At 28.0% G+C, this 24,599-nt stretch overlaps 2 protein-coding genes across 2 annotated transcripts; one reads left to right on the top strand and one right to left on the bottom strand.

The window, feature by feature from the left end:
- Positions 1-2,191: 2,191 nt before the first annotated feature.
- Positions 2,192-10,007, bottom strand: LOC113372448 (protein krasavietz-like). Its single transcript, XM_026612782.1, has 11 exons — positions 9,894-10,007; positions 9,629-9,786; positions 9,391-9,462; positions 8,442-8,618; positions 7,609-7,709; positions 6,824-6,962; positions 6,583-6,748; positions 4,232-4,475; positions 3,339-3,558; positions 2,399-2,521; positions 2,192-2,327 (listed from the first exon to the last, which is right to left on the bottom strand). The coding sequence occupies exons 3-11, from the start codon at positions 9,449-9,451 to the stop codon at positions 2,299-2,301; spliced, it is 1,260 nt and encodes a 419-aa protein (XP_026468567.1). The 5' UTR covers positions 9,452-9,462; positions 9,629-9,786; positions 9,894-10,007; the 3' UTR covers positions 2,192-2,298.
- A 4,188-nt stretch (positions 10,008-14,195) lies between these two features.
- On the top strand, positions 14,196-21,891 carry LOC113363167 (inner centromere protein-like). The gene is made up of 12 exons (XM_026605646.1): positions 14,196-14,425; positions 15,203-15,316; positions 15,394-15,510; positions 15,664-15,775; positions 15,999-16,166; positions 16,245-16,456; positions 16,613-16,832; positions 16,894-16,975; positions 18,957-19,370; positions 20,239-20,497; positions 21,262-21,511; positions 21,683-21,891. The coding sequence occupies exons 1-12, from the start codon at positions 14,318-14,320 to the stop codon at positions 21,874-21,876; spliced, it is 2,250 nt and encodes a 749-aa protein (XP_026461431.1). The 5' UTR covers positions 14,196-14,317; the 3' UTR covers positions 21,877-21,891.
- The last annotated feature ends 2,708 nt before the right edge of the window (positions 21,892-24,599 follow it).

Raw genomic sequence — 24,599 nt, 5'->3', positions numbered from 1 at the left:
TTTCATTCTTTAACGATTTATACGAATATTCACTTAAAAACAAAATTAAACAAAATCAATCAAACAACTAGTGGTGCATGGTATCATGCATCATGCTCTCAAAAACAACTGGATCGATTTCAAACATTTAAAAGCCATTCGACAAGGACTATTGTTTCTAAGTTATGTGCGACGATCGGCCGAGCTGTTTCATTGTAATTTGGAAAAGTGTTAAAGTTTTCGTTCACATTTAAGTTCATACTACAGAATCGATTTTAAAAAATCAAAAATCTTCGAAAGATATTAGTTGAGAATGATACTGATATAGTTTTAGGTGAAAACTACCGAACCGTTTTCTTGTAATTAACTGTTGAAAAAAATGTAAGCCGTAGTAGTTTAATTTTAAAAATTCATCAAAGTTTGAGAAAATGAGTAATTTTTTTGACGTTTGTTAAAATTAAAATTAGACCATTTACTGGCCACTGGGTATAAGGATTGAGAACTTGGTCTTAATGATCATACTAAACCGTTAAAGTCCTACAGAAACTGGTTCAATTATAAAAGTTATTGATTTTTGAAAATTTGCTTTTAGAAAATAAACGTGTTCGTTCGTTTTCCATTATGAGTAATAAATCCACCCGGAATACTTTCAATCACTTATAAATTAATTTATTTTTTATTGATTAGGTAGATTATTTACACATATCGGGAAGTTCGTGTAACTTGCCTCAAGGCAAAATACCAATATTATCTAGTTATATTTTGTATTTTTTTTGTAAATCTGGATCTTCTTTTTTACAAGTTTTAGAGACGAAATATCGAAGCACCTATAAGCACCGCGTCACAGTTTATTATATTTGAAATTTTCCTGTATTGGATTTGTTAACTTGCTGAATGATTCCACATACAATGTCTAAACCTACATAATAAATTCTTAATTATTATTAGTTTTTTATTTCGAATATTTTAAGAGCTTATTGCAACGTCGAATAAAAAAGTATGAAGTTTATAAATGTATATAATACCGTATAAATATATAATATAAATTTAAAGTCTTCAGGCGCCTCAATGGTAAGCAACTAAACGTACAAACGTATGAACGTAAATAAACTGCATTTTATCAAGCTGAAATTTAAAGTATTTTCATAATTTTCTTTCTTTAATTTATAAATAAGCAAAACAAAAATCAGTCCGTCTTCTGTACTAATTTTGGCAATATTTCAACAATATGTGATCATACCATGCAAAGTTTGTTACTACTACCACTAACATGGAACTCAAAACGTATGGAAATCTATTAAAAATGTTTAATATTTTAGTAACATCTTATGAAAGGATGCTTGATCAAAAAGTTTTTTTGTTTCTATCTACATACTTTTCACCATCAGAAAAAAATATTTCATACCCAAACTATCTTCAAAATCAATGTCCAGCAGTAATACATGCCAAACACACCAGGCTTCTCTCCTGGTGGAAAAGCCTCGTGTGATCAATCAATGAATATATTTTGAGGCTTTTTGTTCAACTTCGAAATAAATTCGATTAATTATCGGCCAAATGATTGAAATAAAACATTTCAAATGGTCGTGCCTCATCCTTCAGCTAAAATTATTTTACAGTAAAAGAGCACTAACAATTATTTAAAAAAAACATTTAAAGTAGTTCAGAGATATTCTTCATGCAGGCATGAATTGGTAACTTAAAAAAGTGTGTATATAAATAAACAAGTCATATTAGTTTATAGTATATATTATATATATACTAGTCTAGTTTACACGATTAGAGTGTGACTATTTTATAACATGTTATGTATAAAAATGAATGCAATGTTTGCCATTGCTTGAAAGTATGCCCGATAAGATGTGTATTCAAATACATTGTATTTGATAAATTGCTTTAAGATTGTAAAGGAAGTGTAAAATATCTGCTTGGATCAGCACTAATCACTTTTCCACAAATAACAAAATGTTTTTCTGTAAGGTTTTCATTTGCTGTAAGTAAAGTCTACTAATATTACGAACAACAGTAAATAGAACTTATTACCAATTAAGTAATAATGCATATCGCATGAATTAAAAATGATTTATTAGAATGAGAACAAATAATAAACAGTTTCAATATTTATTGTAAAATAATATAGCATTTATAAATACATGAATATATACTGTAAAAATGAATGATTTACACATGGATTAATTTTCGGTTTTTAAATAATTATGGACAAGTTGTGTGTGCTTAAAAGTTCCTTTATACAAACCACCGTTAGTTATTTTATCATATTACATGTATTCCAGCAGGCAACATTAAAAATTGTTGCATTCAATCCTCCTCTTCTTCAGATTCAGATTCTAAAAATTAATTTATATTATCTATATATGCTATTAATTTAGGTAATTCAATTAAAATTATTAACAATTACCTTCTTCAGCATTTTGTAACCACTCCACAAACTTTTTCATTTGTTCCAGGAAGTGCATTTTGCCTTTAACAGAATGAGCTTCCCGGTACCATCTCAAAATGACTTCCTCAGATACAACATCAGCTAGAAATTAAATTACTAAGTGAGATTTTATGCATAAATCATTTAAATTGAGAATAAATAAGTATTAAAAGACTATGTAAAAAATCCAGTCTTACCTTACATTACTAAAATTTTACATTTTAGTTTATAATATATAAAAATTCACTGAGGTAAAAACATGAATTTATTCAACTTGCAATAATATTTTTTTTTTCAATTTTTTTAAAGTAAAATTTGAAAATATTCATTATTTCAAAGTTTTTTTTTAATGTCACTAATAAAGAGTGACTAATTAGGACTTGGAGTTTGTATGTATACAGTTTTATTCATTTTATTTCAGAAATTTGGAGTTTCAAATATAATTACTAGACAAAGGATTTATTCTTTGTCTAGTAATCTCATAAAACAAAAATTAATAATATAAACATAGAATATTAAAATGATAATGCTATGCATAAAAATCGTTCTTAATTCATCAATAAATATAAATTAGTAAGCTCAATTCTTAAATAAAAGTTATATCAAAATCGTGGAAAGATTCATCTGATCATATATTGCTAAGGGAGCTCAAACAGGGAGAGTGCTTGAAAAAATAAAATATGTGGGGAAAGTCTTGTAAGATATCACATGTACTTTTTACCTATTTAAAAAAAAAATTACCTAATATTTAAAAAAATTAAAAAATCAACGGATCACTAAGAGGAAAAAAGGTCCAAAGATCTTCGAAAATAAATCACATGATTAACAGACGCATCCTAAATGCGAATATCTAATTTAATTTTCTACACTAATTAGTGTAGAAGTATTTATACATTATATAAATATGTTAGTAACTTACTTTTGTAGAACAAGAGTACTATTTTATGAAAAGCTTTCATGAAGTTCATGTTTTCATAACAGAACTCTTGCACTTTCAAAACCAAAGCGAGTTGAGCTCTTGTTGAAGAGCTGAATGCTTCGAATAAGGCAGTGTAACTTTTTAGATGTTTTAACGCTTGCTCTGCTACTAATTCTTCTTTCTTGTTCCATTCAGCCATTGTCATTACAGTGCTCCATATCTAAGAAAAAGAAATACATACTGTTGAAGGACACAAATAAAAAACTAGTTAAATTACACTGCAATTTGCAAATTATGAAATATTTTGTAAAAATAAAAGAATGAGAATCAGTAATGCATTAAAGGAAATGGCTTCCAACCTTTTTGCATCAAAGTCCTCCATTTTTTTTGGAAGGATATTGTTTAATAATCATGCCCCTAATTTTTTTTTTTTAATAATATATCATTTGGTTTGTTTTTTGGAAATAGTATTTCAAAAGCAGCTGTATGGCCAAATTTCAATAGCCTCGAGCCCCCTCCTTGAGGGGCCCTGCCCCACAGGTTAGAAACCACAATATTAAGAGCCCATTGAATTACACAATTATTAATAATTTAAATGAAATATATATATATATATATATATATATATATATAAATATATAAACAAGTTAAAATTTAAGATAAATAACATTGTTATTTTTGTAATTGCAAAATATTTTATAAAAATGAAAGAATGAGAAACAGAGCAATGCATTAATACTGTTAAATTACACAACTACCAATACAAAAATATTAAGCGATATAAAAATTGAGTTATAATTAATTTTTAATCATAATGCATTGAGAATCTAAATTTGATAAAAATTTAGAAACAATTTTTAATACATATAAACTAAAAATTATTTCCCCCTTACCAATGCAATAATTTCATGTTCAGGAATTTCGGTTTTAGAAGCAAATTCTTTTATATCAACAATCATATCCTTGATTGGTTTATTGTCACCGAGATCATCAAGAAGAACTTCTTGCAGATCTCGCTTAGCTTCCTGGGAAGCTTGAGCTTTATGCAAGCGAACAATATCAGTTAAGCCCCGTTCAGAGAATAGGGACTTAAAGTATTCCTCAGTGCGCTTGTTGGGTGGTACAAATTCCATTAGCCTAAAGAAAATAACACATCCTGATTAAAAGACAATGTATAAGGTAATTTTGAAAATTCAAATTAACTTTCAAATATAAATGTAGCAAATCTCGTTAACTTTTCAATGAATAAAAATTGAAATGCCAGTGTGTTTGCCGAGTTTGATATACCATTGTGTTATAATTATAGAAATAATTCTTATAATTTTCAGATTGGAACCACAATGGAGATTTATGCACTTAAAATAAGTGATTTTACAAACAAAAATCATTAAATTTTAGACATTGATTAGAAATGTTAATTGCAATCTAATAAATTAGATAACAAATTTATTTCTCAAAAACTGCAAAAAAAGTTCAAAATTCAGTTTTATTAAAAAAAAACTCAATAAGCTCATACTAATTTTGATGCATTTATAAAAATATTTTTCTGATTAAATAATATTTTTATTAATATATATCATTTGGTCATCATTTCATTTTTTCAACATTTAAAGAAATATATTATTTAATCAGAAAAATATTTTTAAAAATGCATCAAAATATTCAAAATTAGTATGAGCTTATTGAGTTTTTTTTTCAATAAAACTATATATATATATATATATATATATATATATATATTTTTTTTTTTGAATAGTCTTGAATTTGATGTTGATATATATGTTTAATTTGAGTTTAATATTCGGGCGTAACATCGATAAAAATAGTATGAGTTTTTTTAAAAAAATTATTTATTTAAAATCCATACGTTTCGGCTAGCATCTTAGCCATCATTCAGTGGTAATCAAGTTAACTATAAAAATTGAAACTAAATAAATTATATGAAAGGAAATTTCATGGAAAAACAATAATAATAATAATAGTAATAAAACACAATTTTGTATCCTAATTTGTGTTTTATTACTATTATTATTATTATTGTTTTTCCATGAAATTTCCTTTCATATAATTTATTTAGTTTCAATTTTTATAGTTAACTTGATTACCACTGAATGATGGCTAAGATGCTAGCCGAAACGTATGGATTTTAAATAAATAAATTTTTTAAAAAAAACTCATACTATTTTTATTGATGTTACGCCCGAATATTAAACTCAAATTATATATATATATATATATATATATATATATATATATATACATATATATATTGTAGAGCTTTGAACAAAGAATCCAAAAAGTAATAAAAACAAAAGTTTATGAAAAAACTATTTATCTACTGTCGACATTTCAGAACTAGGTACATTCCATCTTCAGGACATTTGTCAAGAAACAAAGCAGAAGATGGTAGATTAAAACAAAAGAAATGTATAAACTTTTTTGATAAAATCTTTTTTAGTGAAAGATTTGATATGACTTCAAGCGATATGAGTTAACCGTATGAGCAACTTCAAAACAGATACAACACATCTTCGTTCTTGCGTGTTTTATTTTACAGAGTAAACTATCAATACCCAATTTTGATAATAATTAAGTGTTTTAGATTTTAAATGTTAACAGAATAAACCACTCAAAATTATGAAACGAGTTTTGGGAATCTTCCAATATAATTCTCCTTTTGAAACAATTACTAAACACCAGAAAGCCAGTAAATGATATGTTAACTTCTGATTATGTAAGTAATAGCAAATTCATATTAATGAAATTAACTTTTAGCTCTGATGAAATGAAATGCTGATCCTTCACTAATTATATAGTAAAACAATCGGGTCATGATTCCAATATTATTTTATATGCTTTTAGTGATGCACAATTGTTTGGTAATCTTTTGTTGTAAATTAATTTGAAGATATGTTTCAACCGTCCTCAAAATTATATCATTTTTAATTATTTTCAGAATATACTTTTTGATAGTAATTTATGTTTACAATTTCTACCTTGTCAGTTGTATTGGTTAAACTAACAATTTTGATTATAAATTTGGATCACTTTTACTAAACACACCCATGTTTTTTTTGTCCATATATATACTTGATTCGAGTTGATATAAACTATGATTCAAATCAGGGTTTTTTCTGATTCGAATCAGGAGTTTTTCGATAGATATATATATATATATATATATATTTATATATATATATATATATATGTATATATATAATTTTTTTTGTAATGGTTTACTAACCTTCCCTCAATAGATCCCTTTTTGAGTGCTGCCATTAAACTCGACAATCCCTTTTCTTGTTTAAATGTTACAAACACTTCAACTAAGAAATCTAAAGCAATACCGTCTTTCACAAGATGTTCATTGATAAGCACCAGGAGTATGGAGGGTGGAACGGAACCATTTCCTAAATTAATAATATAATTAAGTGCTGAATTTTATGATGTATGAAAACACTTAAAACTTGTAATGACAAACTCACCAATCCATAAAGCGGTCATGCGCGCAAGCTTTATTCGCTCAGTTGGATTAAAACCTTTAATGAAGACGAGGACCTTTTTCATTTCCTCCTCAAACATCTTCTCAAGGTACTTATAGCGACGCATTAATTTCACGAAAACCTGTAAAAAAAATTTATTAATTAATTATTTATTTTATTTAGTTATTTTTGTTTCAGTAGCTGTGTAACTTGAAAGTTACAATGTAAGGATCTCTTATTAACTTTCCAATTTAAAAGTGACAAAATATCTCATTAACTTTTCAACTAAAATTGGCTAGTGTTTGGGCCCTGTTTTATATACCATTGTGTTATAGAAATAATATTCATAACTATAATGTAATGTGTATTAGTATTACGAATAAAAGTTCATTGAACTATTTACATTGATTAGAATAGTAAATTTCAATTTAATAAAGTAAAAATATCTGCAATGTTTATTAAAATTACGTTGTATTAACAAAAAAAAGTTCAATGAATAGTTTATAGTCAGTTAGTTTCGTGCATTTATAACAATGTTATTTTTCAAATTTGTATTTTAAAATGTTTATTAAATGATATTTTAAGAATTTCATTACTAATTCAATGGCAATATTAATTAAGATTAGATTTTGTTTACTTTTTTTATTGTTTCAGTTGTATAATTTTATAAACAATTACTTTTTTTAGTGAATTAAAAAACAAAGCAAAACAATTTAAAAAAAAAAAACACTTGTAACTGTTCAGAACTAAAACAATTTGTTTTGTCAGTTTGAGATTATTCTACAAACCTGCTCCTGGTTTCGCATTGACTCCATATCCTCAGAAGCTGTGAAGACACAACTACTGGTTTGGGGCTTTTCTCCATCTTGTGCTATTGAACCACCCGGCACTAAATTAATATAAAATTATCATTAAAACTCATTGAAATAAATAAATTCTGTTTCTTAACTATCCTCAAATTTAAACTTAGTACACTACAAACGACAAAAAATGTCAAATTGTCAAATATTCAAAGATAATTCAATTTTTTTTTTATTAAATTTTGAATGTACCACAGCTCGTTAACTCTATATTCGCATTTGAATGTAAAGCCAGTGTGTGTGCTTTATATAATATACCACAATTGTTTAATAATCGTGATCAAGAAAATCATGATAAAGCAAACATTATGGATGTATTTATAATTATATGCATGCTAATGATTATGTTTTTAATTTTTGAGTATTTGTTTTCATACAATGTAATTAAGTCTTAATTTTTTTATATTTTCAGCAAAATGATAAATATTTACACAACAAATTTATATTGAGAGGAACTTGAAAATGAACTTGACCTTCAAGGTAATTAAGGTAAACAATTCTTCAGTAGCTCAGAATTTAGTATCATTACGTACTTTTATTAATGAGATAAATATGCAACATGTGAAAAACAATAGCAAGTTTTCTTAAAATATTGCTAGAAAACTACTAAATTTTTTAACTCTTACAATTAAAATATGTTGTAAGGTGAATTTATTTTGCTTCAATATATCCTTTAAACATTGATCAATTTAATACTGGTAATGAAACAACTTTAGGTTCATAAATATAATAACAGGTGTTTATATCATGAATTATAGTACCTAACAATCCACCAGCTATAAGAATATCGAACAGTGCTTCTCCGTATCTGCGATAATCAAGCTTAGAGCCTGCTGTGTCAAGGAATTTGTTAACTGCGTCGAGATCGTTGCCAGCACGTTCGAGACCTGAGATAACTGCGTCACGGAATCCACTTGGATCATACTTCTCTTTTTCATCTACATGAATTGAAATGTAACCATTAAAAGAGAGTATTTAATGTAGATCAATTTCTTTGTGATAAAATATTGAGGATGAAGCAAATGATGTTATAATTTAAATGTAATCACCAGTTGAAATGCCTCGAGTATGATTTATAAAGACAGTGGTAATAAAAAATTAATAGAGAATTAAACATTTATGCATACATTTCAACAAACATTTAGTTTTTTCAACTGTAGATAATATTTTTGTTTACGAAATTTTACAATTAACCTCGCATCAAATTTACTAACGATAATAAAAATATGTTTAAAGCTTTTGAGACAAATTTCCTTGTAAAAAATTATAAACAGATTACTATTTAAAATACATTGTTAAATGGGCATCAACATTTCTGGTTAAGAACTGCACAAAATTTTACCCTGGCATCATAAAAATGATTAAATTTCTGCGATTAGTTTCCGTGGAATATATGCCCCAAGTTATTATTAATGCTTACAATGTATAGAAATTGAAAGTAAAACAAATAATAAAATACATACATTGAATTAAAGAGAATACTAAAAAACCATGTAAAAAAAATTGCACAATCATGAAAAATGTAGCATAATTTTATGTTTAAAATAATTGTATGACTAATTATTATTTACAAAATTGCGACATTTTTTTAATCTTGTGTAAGATGCATGAGTATAAAATGTCAAATAAATGATCATAGTCGTACTTGAAACAAAAAATACAAACAATGCGTTCTATAAATTTTCCAAATGCCATTTTATAAAAACTAACCTCTTTTTCTGGTCTTGATGCGCTGACCTGATAGTACTGGTTTTTCGGTTTTCTGACTCATACAATAACTTGCTGCGAACAAAAAAACAATTGATTAGCACATTTTCAAACTGAAATATCCCAAATTTAATTCATTAACGACGTGGAAATGTGCAAACGCCAAAGAAAGGTCAATGGCTAAAGGAAAAGAAAATACGTAGAATCCTAAATAAAATCATAAATTAAATAATAAGCTTACTTATATACTGTGGTCCCAAATAAAAAAAACTGCACAGGATTTGGAAGATGTGTAAAAACTTATAAAAACAGTTGCAGAACAATGATGTATGCCAATCAGAAATGACCAAACTGAAATGAGTCAGAAACCTACGTGCTGGCTGCCCCAAAGCCGACGATCTGCGTCAAGGATGAAATGAATTTAGCACAATGAAAAAACAAAAAATCAAACTCAATATTAATAACAACGCTTTTGATTGATTAATTCCGTCGTAATATCAGCTTACCTTTTCACAGGTTAGTTATATATCTCAACTGTCTTACTTATAATGTAAATGTGGGGCGAAAGGGGAAAGGAAGAGCGACGAGAACTTCGCGTGCTGCTACAATTTTTATCAACGTGTTGCATAAATTGGTGTTGCCATGTGCGACGAGAATTAAGGCGCGACACGCACGATTCAAATCGAGCTGGGCGGCCACCTTTGTCGACTTAATTCATTTTAAAAAGTTGTATACTTCTACTGAAAGAAACAATGCTATGGTTTATGTTAATACGGGTTCAAACTACACTTATTTTGCTAACAAAAATTAGGTTCATTATTCAATCATCAAGATTTTTAGTATTCTAATGACCATACGTACTATTAATTTAAACAAGCAAATAATTTCAAATGCCTGAGCAAAACTTTATTTGACATCTGACTTACAGAATTCCACCTTATCGATCAAAAGTTATTGAACAAATTCATTTAAATCGATCACACATTAAAGCAATATAAATAGATATACATATATAGATTATTATTCAAATTTTGATATGACAAGACATTTTTCGAAGAAAACGGTTGTATATTACGGTAACCTGCATAAATAAAACTTTTGAAACTACATTTAAGCAGTTTCAGACTAAATATGATTATTACTATCTACTGTGACAGTATTAATTCCTTACGTGATATTAGATCGTAGAGAAAAATTGAATATAATATACATTATGGCCCGCTCCATTGCACGAATCCGTACGGCGAATCTGTTCGAAATGTGCGCAGACTAAATTATTGCAAGCAAAAGCAAACCTCGCGCATGTCAAAAACAGGATTCGCCGTGCGCGTCGTGTAGTGGAGCGGGCCATTACTTGATATATTTGTGGGAAAAGTTATGGATATAAATATATATAAACCATTGGATAAAAATATAAACAATTTATTAATTACAAAATTTTATGAAATGAAAATGACATGTTAATATTGTTTCTCCACGGTGCCTAGCCTGCTTGATTCCCCACACACTCCCTGCCCAGTGTTGACCTCACAGTTTAAAAAAATACAGGGAAACACGTTATAAACATATGGTGGGAAAGCAGATTATAGCAGTGTTGTGGTACTGGTCAATTAGTAGTTCATCCAGTGGAATAAATGACAGTTTCGTCGGCAGATCCACCGTATGGCAGGTAGTTCGACCTTCCATCATCTTCATACTCTGCATATGGTTCTGAATATAAATCAAGTGGTAAATTTTCTAAACCTCGATGTCTTGGTAAACTTCGAGGATTCCGCCACGATCTTTTTGACTTCTGTAGCCCTTTGGATCATACATCGGATTCTCGAATCAGACGTGATTCGAAGGAGAGCGTATTAAAGAGTCATCAACTTGACAAGATGCAGTCTTAAGTCTATGCATCAAAAGACGATTTGGTGAGTTAACGGACAAGGAGAGGTTAAAATGCGATTTCAATGACCATTTGATAGTGCATTCAATTCATGACCCAAGGTCTAGGCTCAAAATGAATTTTTGTGTCAGCAATAAACACTGAGATCTGGGTATACAAAATGAGTATACCAACAGAAGTCCGGTGTCAGGTAGTAAATGCGTTAACTACGATGAACCGAGGACTGGACGTACCTTATGAGTAGTCACGAAAGACCAGTGGTTATGGTGCTGCATCAAAATCTATATTTTTTTAAATCCCCAAAAATGCTCCTTCTCTGTCTTCATCTCAAACGTCGTGGGTCACTAGTGTGGGAAAAGTTATGGATATAAATATATATAAACCATTGGATAAAAATATAAACAATTTATTAATTAAAAAATTTTATGAAATGAAAATGACAAGTTAATATTGTTTCTCCACGATATCTAGCTTGCTTGATATATTGATAGCACATGAATATGGTATCTTGTCAAAATTAAAATGTGAGCTAATATATAATTGCATACATTGCATATATTGCATAAATATACTCTTCTTTTATCTATGTATAATTGTTACTGTCTCTATGTCATAGTGAACTGTCATTATGTACCAGGGTTTTTCACATTTTTATGTTGGTATTTTTGCATCTTCGTGTGTTCACGCGAGATGTCAAAAAAATGGCCGACCATTACTAGACCAGTGTTGCCATGTCTACAGTTTTAGCTATAGATTTGAAGTTTTTTTTGAAAATGTTCCCAGTTTTGCAGTTTTGGGCTCGAAATCTACAGTTTTTTTGCTGAAGATGCTAGCGCCGTTTATTTTATTTGTAATGCAAATTGAGTAGCCATAAATAAACAAGTATCAATTGCTCTGTACAAGTACAAGTAGCAGTTGCACTGAACCAACTTCAATAAAACTACTATTGTTAAACTAGAAATAATGGTCATCGATTATTTTAATAGTATAAAATAAATTTTAATAGTTTTTCTACTAGGAAAAACTCTATGGCTCATGCTTAACAGTCAATGCAACAAAAAAACGGCGTATCTAGCGGCGAAAAGCGAAAGGCTTATTTCTCCTTAACGAATCAACCTTATCTGTTGTTAAATATTTTCTTTATTATTAGTTTTTTTATTATTTTATCCATCAGTTTATTTCTTTAATTTCAAAACAAGTTATTAAAAGAAATTTTGAAAGCACCAAAGTATGTTCCAAATTGGTTAATACACAAAGCCACAGGCACTAGCACATAAATATAGAAATCGCCTAGCTTGCCGACCGACTGTAAATACTTTGATTTTGTAACTAGTAATATTTTTTACTTTAATTACATAAATTACATAGTATTTATAATAATTTAATATGGTTTTATTACGTGTTGAATGATTTGAGTTTAATTTTATAATAAATCGATTGATGATTTTTTGTTTTCTATTTCGCATATACGCGCATGCTTTGATTGGCGCGAACAATAACTCTACCAGGGCCCGATTAAAAAGAAAATTTCTTCTGCATTAATCAACAATAGATAAGACCTTCGACAAATCGCTGGCAATGGTCAGATGATTTGTATTTTGCCAACGCCTTCAGTTTAATGTCAAATATTTCACTTGTTGTCCGTTTCAGAACTGTTGTAAAAATTATTAAAATAATAAAAAAGGAAAAAAAAGTGTAGACACAAAAAATAATTTTTATCTTCCCGTAGAGCAAGTTATTGTAATCGTCCAAAAATCGAAATTGATTTTTTTTGCATTTCTCGACGTTTTGAAGGTTTCCTAATATTTTGGCATACCTCAGAAAAAATGAATGTGTGTGTGTATGTATGTATGGATACAATTTTTGGTCATGTTTTCGGGTGCAAGGATCAACCGATTTGAATGGTTAAAAAAACATTCGATTCCTATTGATAGGGAGATGTGCTGATTAGTTTTTGGCAAAGGCAAGTCCAGCAGTTACGGAGATAAAGAGCAAAGAGTGCAGAAATAGAAATTGAGTTTTTGAGAGAAGGGAGTATCCGATTTAAATGATTTAAAAAACATTCAATTAGTAATGATTGGGAGAAGTGGTTATTAGTTTTTGGCAAAGGCAGGCCCAGCCATTTCGAAAATACAGAGCTAATGTGCAAAATGTCTGATTTAAATGATTCAAAAAACTTTTTGCATGTTTTAACAAAATAATTGATTTTGGAAAAAAAATGTCTCAATTTTTTTTTCAGAATTTTTTTTTTGTCAAAAATAATTCAGATTTTATTTTTAATTCTGACTAAAGTTCTAATATACTTTAAACAAATAATTCCAACTTTGCAATTCAGTTTATATAATTCTTATAAATATTAGACAATGTTACAATATTTATAATAATCTATATGAAAACATTCAAAGTTGAAATATATCTTCTGAATAATCAATATTTTAAATAAAATTATTTATTGCATATTGTTCCGTTGTTTCGTTTAATACTCAACTAGTTTATGTTTGACTCAAATCTACCTTTATTAATAATAACATAAAATAATAAATAAATAATGAAATATACAATATATTGTGTACGCTACGATGAAAAACCTATATTCAGGAATAATCGCTTTTTGATAGGTAACGATAACCAACGATAACGATGTTTTTGATGGATGATTATAATAACACCGTTAGCGATCATAATTGCTTTCAAACTGTATATTTTTTTTGCAAAAATACCATTAATGTTAGTTGCTATATGTATTCTATATAATATTACCATCATTTAATGATAAAGCTGTAGGTGTACAGTTTTTTACTTTGATATCTACAGTTTTTTTCTGGCCTATCTACAGTTTTTCTCTATGGCGGATCTGTCAACACTGACAAAACATACCATCCCAGAACAAACACATAAATACGGTTCGGCATCAGTCAAATATTTGACTAAAGTCAGTTTCAGTGATCGTTATTTGTCGTTTACAAAAAGCATTTATTTTATTTTGGCTATTTAACTTGTGGTTTTCGTTGTTTTTATTCGTTTCATGTAGCATTTTTCAAAATGGATGGTGTAAGTTTAGAGAAATTCGAACAAGAATTGTTAAAAAAGCAGAAGCTGTATCTGTCGCTTATACAACCTGTAATACAAGAATTGGTGGACGAACATAATGTGAGTTCTACTGATTACTCGTAGATATTGTCTTTAATTATTCACTCATTTACAAATTTCAATATAAGGACGAGTATATTAAAGTTTTTTCCTGGGAAGTATTCAACTTACACATACACTGGATATCTTGGAACCACATTTAATCTGTACGGTATACCTTCAAAATTCTATAATTTATTCTCAAGAACACTCTATATATGTAATCACAATTACTACCGTTTACATATACTTTAATACTTCATTTTCAATCTTCAAAGGCTCAAATAACACTAATAATCAGCTATAAAAGGACTTGTGATGAAATAATTAAATGTGTTACGACAGTTTGACGAAGTATTACATTTATAAAATGCAAGTTCATTTTTTCTGGCTCGTTTTTTTAAGCTTTGTTTTGTATATCCAATGCACTGCAGTTTATTTTGTATATCATATGTTACACTTTTCTGAATCTTTTATAAATAAATTATTATTAAAATTATATTAAATTAAATATAATAAATTATTTTAAAAAATAAATAATTATTAAAAAAAGTTCAAATAATGCAGTGTGTTGCAAGTGATTATGTTTAACGGTATTAAATTATTTTGTAATGATTTAAATAAATTCGGTATATAAGGAATACATTCATTTTATATCTTTCAGGTGCATTTAATAAAAAATTTAAATTTGAAATTTGTATTTAGTTTTTTGATTATGATTCAAATATAGTATATATATATATATATATATATATATATATATATATATATAATGCTTAAATATTTCCTTTTCTACAGGAGTTTATGAAAAATTTGGAAGCATGTGAACCACCACAAACAGAGGATGTTTCTACCGTAGGGAGACCAAGAAGAAATGCTGCCAAAAGTGCTTCAAATAAAATTTCCACTCAAGTAATTGTTAATTTGTGTTATTTATATTTTATCAAAATATTATTTTTTGTTAAATTAAAAGTAATATTTATTCAAAGGCACATCTAAAAATTACGAAACTTAGAAGACCTGATGATAAAGATGTAACGGGTAATATTTATGACCTACCTGATAATAAAACATCAATTTTAGAAAGTTGTTCTAATATCACACAGGTATGTAGACTAGAGTCAAACATTTTTAAATATGATTTTTACTTCTATGTGGTCACTGATCAATTTAGCTTTAATGTTATCAATTATGCATGCAAATTTTCTCTAAATTATCAATAAATTATCTCTAATTTAACATTTTGTGTTCACTTATAGGATATTTCAGTTCAAATTTTAAATAATGAAAGACCAGAGAATTCTGAGAATCCTGCCATTTCATCTGATGAAGATGAAGAGGCTATGCGTGCTCCTGCAATAAAAAAAAGAGGTAGGATATAAATAGTGATAACTTTTTAACAAGCTCTAATCTGACTAAGTAATATTCTGACTAAAGTAGAAATATTTACTTTTAGTCTTATGATGTAGGAAAAATGCCTTATTTAGATAATAACATGTATAATATTAATATCATCTAATAAAAATATTTCAGTCTAAAACTGATCGTGTCTCTGGAAATGTATTCAACTATTTATTTTTTTTTTTTTATTTAGGTAGGAAAAAAATTCGAAAAATTAAAGCTGAAAAATTATCAGTGGCTATAAGTATTAAAGAAGAAGTTGAAGAGGATGCTCAAACAAATGAACAAACACATGTAATAGAAAATATTGTCAATGAAACTCTTACCATAAATGATCATCAAGAAATAAATGAGGATAAAGGTATATATTCTGACTAAATTGATTTTATAACACAAAACAATGTTTTTTTTTAATAAACCGCTTTATTAATGTATTTAGAATTACCCAAAAACGATTCTGGTTTATCTGTTTATCAAGACGCTGTTACTACTCAAGTTATTGCAGCAGAATCAAGTCCAAATGAATTAATTAATTTATCACCTCCCTTGGAAGATATAAAAGTTCAAAAGCATATAAAAGATGATAAAAAATTATCTGACAAGGTGGAAGTTGTAATAAATAGAGATCCTTCTCTTGAACTTCCGAAAGAGGTGAGGAAGCATGGAACACATTCATTATGTATATAAATATATAAATAAATAAATCAATATATATATATATATATATATATATATATATATTGAATTAATGCTTGTTTACCAAGAATTTCGTTTTTATCAACATATATATAATACCACATTTTTTAGAATTTGCCAAACAACTCTGCACCAATACAAAGCAATGAAGAACCAAAAGAAATTAATGCAAATGCTACATTTATGATTACTCCAAATCTTGATATTCCCATAGTTATAAAGCAAGAACTAAAAACTCCTGAAAGACAGTTCATTCCTGTTATGGATCAAACAATTGTTATGGAGAATTTACTAACACCTGCAACCACAGTAAAACCACATCCTTCAAGAGGTATACATCATAAGCTATTAACAATAAGTTTGGTTATTATCTATTTATGTGTACTTTGTAGAATCTCCATTGATTACGGATGATGAATCCATCTCGGGAACTTCTCCCCTGGAAACAGTTGCAGTAAACGCTCCTGAGCCCAGGTGTGTAATCCTTTTTTGCATGTTAATTTTTTATATTGATGAGCTCTAATTCAATTTTTTGTTGTGGGAGTTGATTGTGGACACAAGAGATCGAGAACTAATATATTCAAATAAAAAAAATGCAAATAGTGATATTGATAATGATTACTAAGTAAAAATGAGCTACTTGATTATAATTTAAAACAAAGACTTTTTTCTTATTTTTTATATTGTCATACTAAAAACTTTAATACTTTTTATAGTTATAATAGTTTTATATTTCCATTAACTTCTAGAAGAAGATGTTAGTATTTGCCAGAAAATCCTATTTGCTTTTTTTCTTGACATTTCAATTCCTTCTGAATCTGTTGAGACCAAAATTTGATAAAAGCTTTGATAAAGGGCTTTCAATCTCGAACTAAAATCTAAATATCGCTTGTTGATTTATACTGGTGCCAAATAAAAAAAATGAATAATTCTATTTTTATTATAATTTGTTATCAGCAATTTAGGCTGTTTATGAACACTTGTTATGACGTTATGGGGAGATCCACTTTTTTATAATTTAGACTTCGTATTGTTTTAAAGTGAGTTTAAAGGCCACTTGTAGTTTACCCCTGTATACTTTATTTTTTTGCGCACATTTTGCATTTAGCAACCTCTCCATTTTTTTTTAAATAACAATCAGAAGTTTTGTTCTATCTTTTTCGGTGCCCCTTAAATGCATTCGTTTTTCAAGGAGTATATCGTACACTTACCATGTCCATATAATTCACATGACATATGTATTAATATTTCACATGAAATTAATCAGTATTTAAATATCGTTCTATTCTGACTTTCATTCAAATATATCTATACATATAAATAAAATTGAAGTGCAATTGGAATTGTATTGGGTCATATTTTGGTAAAGAATTTTTTTTTTAAATATTCACATTAAGTACACACAATCTATAGGCACCACAAGACAATGGAATGAAAATTGAAATTTAAAATAAAAAATATATTTTTACTACTACACTACGGTTGATCAAACAGCAAAATCAAATCAAATAATATTTGAATATAAACTATTCCTAAAAAGGATATACAATAAAAAGAAATATATCGTTTCGTTTGTATATTATGTTTATAAACCATTAATAGCGAATTAGATATGACACGAGATGTAGACGTAAACCATAAACAAACCTTTAATGTTGCCAAACTCGGTATGTGTTTTACCGGTTTTTAATACTGAACAAAAATTGACTCGCATCCTAGAATTCATGATTGATGATTTTGCCAAAACGGCTGCACCGATCACAAAAATTTAGAAGCCATTCGACGTAATTGTCAAAGAACTCTCGTTTATTAAATTTTGCGACATTCGGCCAAGCCGTTTCTTTATAATTAACTGTTCTTTTTAAAAAAAAATGTCGAAAATTTTTATTTTGGGTATTGTGCTGATTAGTTTTTGGTAATGATCGGTTGGGTTGTTTCTTCGTAACTAAATATTATAAAAAAACGTTTTCAATGAAGTTTAACATGGTGCAATTAGTATGGTAATAAAATATTATGGTGAAAAGTATTATAGATCTACGAAAAGTTGTTGAATTATAACAATTTCACCGCGCTTTTAGAACGTACAAGCGCATATTTGTGTCTATTTAAAAGATATCAATTGGAAATAGCATTGATTAGTTTTTAGTTAAGAGAAAACTTTATTTTTGAAATAAACTGTTGAAAATTTTATCTAAATCTCAACTTTTATTAAGTTGATCATTTATATAAATGCTTCTTACAACTAATTTTTGTTTACATTTGCCACACTTGATAGATATTCCCAATTTATTTGGAAATTTCTTCTTATTGTTAGTAGATTCTACATCTACTAATATCAAATCATGTTTGTTATCTTTTTCATGTATTATATTATTAACAATGTCTACTCATTATTTTGCATATACAGAGATTTTATTCCATGTTATTAATAGTTCTGCAACTGATTTGTGTTTAGGTCGCAAGTGAAATCAAGAGTCCATGCTTTGGAGAAAGTTATTGCCTCTGAACAAAAAATGCCCTCGGCTAGGGTTACTCGGACCAAAACCCGCATGAATAAGGAAAATTTACAGCTACATTCAAATATGGATGCTTTAAATGCAAAACCAACAAAAATACAATCTGCTCAAAAATTAACATCTACCATAAAAGTGGCAAGTGTCTCTAAGATAGCTACTCTCTCTGCAAAGAAATTCATTTCATCAAAAAATACGACTCCACAAATCGTTAAGAATACCAAGCTCGTATTGCAGTCCACACAAAAGTCGAAGTCACCTGCCAAAGATGATTCTTTGAAGAAGCAGGCTAGGGAAGAGGAAGCTTTGAAGAAAAAGGAGCAGATGCTCCTAGAAAAACAGGAAGAGCGGAAACGGTAAGTTTGTGTAAATTATTAACTTTCTGAAGGAAAAGTCTGTTTTCACCAGAAAATCCGGTTTGCTTACTTTGTGTTCTGGGCGCTTTCAAGTCATTCTGAATTATTTGAAACCAATCGTGCTGATTAGTTTTTGGCAAAGGTCGGTCGGTTCTATTTTTCGTAATCAAATGATTTTTCGCGTTTTTAATAATACTTAATATAGAGGTACAATTCATAGGTTGCATTACATAGTGCAGTGCATTACCATATGCTGATACCATGGATTATTGAATTTTCTGTTTTAACACTGTAAGATTAACTAATTAGAGTACTTTTTCTTTATAATTTTTATTTTCATTTCTAGTTTTTGAATTTTATTTGTAGTTTCCACTGAATGAAAGCTTGGATTATGGCCGAAACGTATGGATGTAAAATAATTTTTTGAAAGAAATTTGTTTTTTATTCCTGTTATGCCCTAATATTATGCTTTGGTAATATATATAAGGTCGATTTGAAGGTCACTTAGGTACATATGATTTTCGAATTTTAGGAATCCAAATAAGATACTTTGCTGAAGAAACCATACCTCTAAAATGAATTCTGATGACGGTGGGTTCAAGGTCATACATTTGGACGCGATTGGGGCACTCTAAATGGGTCAAAATGGAGTTTTTTAAATTTTAACTTTTATTTAGGACATCAGAATTCATCTTAGGGGTTTCTTCAGCATAGTATCTTATTTTGATCACTAGAATCCGAAAATCATATATGCCAAAGCGACTTTTTTGACTCATACCAATCGACCCGCTTTAATATATATATGTATATATATATATATATATATATATATATATATATATATATATCAATATATTTATTTTTTCAGCAAACGTCTAGAGAAGGAAAGATTAGCTCAACAATCAAGAGAACAACAAGAGAGAGAAAAACAAGAAAAAATTGCGAAAGAAAAGGAAAGGAAACAAAAATTGATACAAGAAAGAGAAGAAAAGGCCAAGGAAGAAATGCGATTGAAAAAATTGCAAGCGCAGCAAAGGGCGCAGGAAGCTGAAATGCGAAGGAAAGCAGAAGAGGCAGCAAGGCTTGAAAAATTGAAACAGATACAGGAAGAACAGAGAAAATTAGAGGTATTCATAAAATCAGACATTGTTACTTTCATTTGAAATTTTAACTTTTTGATGACCGCCCCAATTGTCTCAGAGGGTTTTATCAGTAGCGCGTCCAAACACTGAAAACAAAAATTTTCTTTTGAACTGAATTGCATAAAGTAAATTTTAGTAATAGCCAAGAATTCGAAAATGAAAATTTGAATTATGTTTTGCGGAAGGTAAATTTTTAAATATCGAAAATTATTCGGATTCTAATTTTAATTCTAACTAATATCTTAAAGCTCACGATTACATGAGTGACTATTCATATTCTGTAAATGATTTATTTACAGTATATAAATACTGTAAATAAATCATTTTAACATTGTTTAATTTAATTTATATAATTCTTATAAATAGAAATTGATATAAGGTCTTTTACTGTAACTCCGTTTAATTTTTATTTATTTACTTTTCATGTAATCATAAATAAACGTAGTCATCCAATTTATAAGCTTTTATATTTTGTCTTTTCATAACGGTATGGGAAGTTCCAGAATATTGCCTTAAGGCACCATAAGTTTCTTATGAGTTGTTAATTTTTACCTTATACCGCATTGTCATAATATGGATGGCGTTTCGATGAAACATTATCTTGTATTTTCTTTTGTATTTTAATCAAAATTATCTACGAATGTTACTAGATGTTATCGTTAATAACAGTTGTGGCAAAAATTGAAATGAAACAAAAATATCTCTTGTTTTGAAATTTTTCTGAGTTCTGGAATTATTTTTAATTGCAGATGCAAGTGAAGCTTGCAGCAGAGCAAGCTAGATTAAAGGCACAAGAAGCAGAAAAAAAGCAACAGCTTCAAACAAATGCAAAATCAGATGCTACATTTGTACATCCGAACCCAGAAGAAAGCATATTGGATTATAGCATTGCCCCAGTAGCTATGGTTGATGGTTTTGAAAATCTTCAATCGGATTATTCCACTGATGAAGATGAAAAACCAACAAAGAATAATAAACAGAGGCCTGATTGGAGCAAACGTAAATTAACTTTTGATTACTTTTGCATTTACCCAAATTTTCAAAATCTTGATAATTACTTAGTATTGTAGTTAATTCTGTTAACTTTGACTGTTCGATTATTAGTTTATAAAAAGAATATATGTAATGTAATTATATTTACCTTTATAATAAAAATTTATATTTTTTCAGCTGAAGCACGGCAAGCTGCAATTATAAATCAAGCAAGAACGTCAACAAAATTAGTAGATCTGTTGTTTAATGTGAAAGCGACCACACCGGATTTGAGAGTTATATTCCCAGGAATTAGCAAAGACAAATTAAATCGAAGATCTAGTGCTGTCTGGAAGACACCTCCTAGGTACTCAATGCTACCTCGATTTTAGAGATATTTTAAATTTTGTATATAGTCAATTTTAATATTAATCAATTTATTTTAACCTTTTTAAATCTTTGTTCATGTTTATATAATATATTGTTATTGCTGTAAGCATGTGTCACTGCAACTATTTTGTAGTGTTGATTGAAACATAGTGATATTAAATTTGTTACATTTCAGATATAAGATCATATTTTTCCTTATTTAGGCATTTTAAGCAATTTTTATTAAACTTTTAATAGAAAAAATTTAATTCTGTTTAATGTAAGTGTAATTCATGAACACAGTTCTATCACTTGGAATTTATTTTTACATGCAATAATTCACAAACCTTTTCGAGAATTCATAAAAATGAATATTGAAAATGCTTGCTTTGTATTTTTCATGATCACGCGAAATTCATTTTAATTAACTTGCATGTAATCGTCCAAAACTCGAAAATGATAATTTTTGCATTTCTTGACGTTTTGAAGGTTTTTTGAAGATTTTGGCATACCTCAGAAAAAATGGATGTGTGTGTGTATGTATGGATACAATTTTTCGTCCACGTTTTCGGGCGCACGAATCAACCAATTTGAATGGTTCAAAAAACATTCGGTTCCTATTGATAGGGAGATGTGCTGATTAGTTTTTGGCAAAGACAGGTCCAGCAGTTATGGAAATAAAGAGCAAAGAGTTCAGAAAATAGAATTTTTTTTTCATTTTTTTTTTTTTTAAGAATTTTTTTTTGTATATCGAAAATAATTCAGATTTTATTTTTAATTCTGACTAAAGTTCTAATATACTTTAAACAAATAATTTCAACTTTGCAATTCAGTTTATATAATTCTTATGAATATTAGACAATGTTACAATATTTATAATAATCTATTTCAAAACATTCAATATTCTTCGAACTTAATGCCGGATTCTTCGAACGATGCCACACACTCCATTAGTTTTTGTTTTTATTTAATTATGCTATTACCAACTCTTATTAATGTTCTACTTATTTGTAAGATACTTTATTTATAGTTTGTGTATAATAAAATACATAAATGCTCATATATTGCCTTTGACTTGGTGTGACGACAAAGTAATACATGTTGAATAATATTTTTTTTGTTTTATTGCTGTTGTATTACAACTACGTTTTTTTTGTATTAAAGGCTGAGACATAGATAAGGAATTGGGCAGAGTTGTTTTTATAGATTTAAAAGATATTGAATTAAATGTGGGTTTGTTTTATTTTATTTTATTACTTCAATTTGGACCTGAATTTTTTATTGAACATAAATGATTACACTTTAGATATATGAGTAAACCGCAATATCATTTACATATTTAGTAAATGAGTAAACCACAAACGTAATTAAAACGTTAATATAACGTAACAGATGTTACGTCAAACATAGCGTGTACGTAATCTAAGAGGCACAAAGACGTTTCTATTTCCGCCTCAAAAACGTAACGTACGAATTAATATATATATATATATATATATATATATATAAATTATAATAATAATAATAATAATGTATATATATATATATATATATATATATAATATAATAATAATAATAATAATGTATATATATATATATATATATATACATTATGTATATATACATATGTATACATTCAAATATGTATATATATATATATATATATATATATAAAAGTTTTTATAAAATCGTGAGTTTTCTGAATATAGTTTGTACAAAAGTAGTGAATCTGCTAGAATCCATCAAGATGTCTATAATGAAGTGAATCCTAGATGGAATGTGAATTACATTAATTCTGGTGGAAATGGCGCTCATTAAACCATATGATTTAAAAGAAAAAAAACTTTGTATATGCTTTTTATTTGCATGATAGCTCACTCATTTTACACGCAAAAAACTTGTAACAGCACTCATTTTAAAGCTTATGTTGAGCACTATAAAACCCAATTTCACCGAAATGCATAAAATGTAAAACCTCGACACTAGATGGCTTTAAATACAACAATTAAATTTTGAACGAAATAAAAAACGACTTTGCTCTTTCAAATTTTGCTTAATATTTTTCCTAGAACACTTTATGTAATACCGATTTATTAAGATTTTTATTGACATTATTTTATTCATTACATGATTTTCGTTAAAATGTATATTTTAGGAGATATTTGCAAAAAAACGAAGAAAAACGCCAAAAATATATGAATCTTTAGTTGCCAGTAACTTGAAAAGTATTAGTTTTTTTGAAAAACTATAGAAGACATTTTTTTCTTATAATTAGTTCTTCTATCGATTTCCGTTATTTTGAAAAAATGTAATCACACAATTGAGAAGGGGTGTCATCCCCCCTGGGGGTGATGGCGCAACCCGAATTGTTTTCACTTTTGACCTTAAGGGTAAGATGAACCTAATTCCAAAATTTCATTCAATTCGGAGCCCAGTAAAAGAATTCAGAGGTTATACCCTTTTTACCTCTCCGTTTACTGCACTAGATGTGCTGATTGGATCAGTATTATTTTTTTATTACACTCATATTGAAGTGAACTTTGTAATGATTAATTTTTTTTTTTTGCAATTTTCTTAACAATAACAACCCTTAAATATTTACAAAGGTTTTACTCAGCCTTACCCCAACTTGAATCGATCCAAAAAAACATATTTTTTCTTTTTTTCTCTGCAACAAAATTCTTTTTACAATTTGTTGGAGACTTACTACGTCGAAAGATATTAAATATCTCCAAGCGCGAGTCGC

This window comes from Ctenocephalides felis, unplaced genomic scaffold, assembly GCF_003426905.1.
Source record: "Ctenocephalides felis isolate EL2017-DRISC unplaced genomic scaffold, ASM342690v1 CF-g0.4_SCAFFOLD_00845, whole genome shotgun sequence".
In the NCBI taxonomy this organism is placed as follows: Eukaryota; Metazoa; Arthropoda; class Insecta; order Siphonaptera; family Pulicidae; genus Ctenocephalides; species Ctenocephalides felis.
Note: the sequence above shows the minus strand (reverse complement) of the source record. Positions and strands in the feature narration are given on the sequence as shown.

Bases quoted from the DNA above. Each gene is read 5' to 3' on its own strand.
- LOC113363167 (XM_026605646.1), top strand. From the start codon at position 14,318: ATGGATGGTGTAAGTTTAGAGAAATTCGAACAAGAATTGTTAAAAAAG. The intron at 14,426-15,202 runs GTGAGTTCTACT...CCTTTTCTACAG, and splicing joins AATTGGTGGACGAACATAAT to GAGTTTATGAAAAATTTGGA. The intron at 16,976-18,956 runs GTGTGTAATCCT...ATTTGTGTTTAG, and splicing joins GTAAACGCTCCTGAGCCCAG to GTCGCAAGTGAAATCAAGAG.
- LOC113372448 (XM_026612782.1), bottom strand. From the start codon at position 9,451: ATGAGTCAGAAAACCGAAAAACCAGTACTATCAGGTCAGCGCATCAAG. The intron at 6,963-7,608 runs GTTTGTAGAATA...TTTTTTTTACAG, and splicing joins CAATGCGAAACCAGGAGCAG to GTTTTCGTGAAATTAATGCG. The intron at 6,749-6,823 runs GTGAGTTTGTCA...TTATTAATTTAG, and splicing joins CATGACCGCTTTATGGATTG to GAAATGGTTCCGTTCCACCC.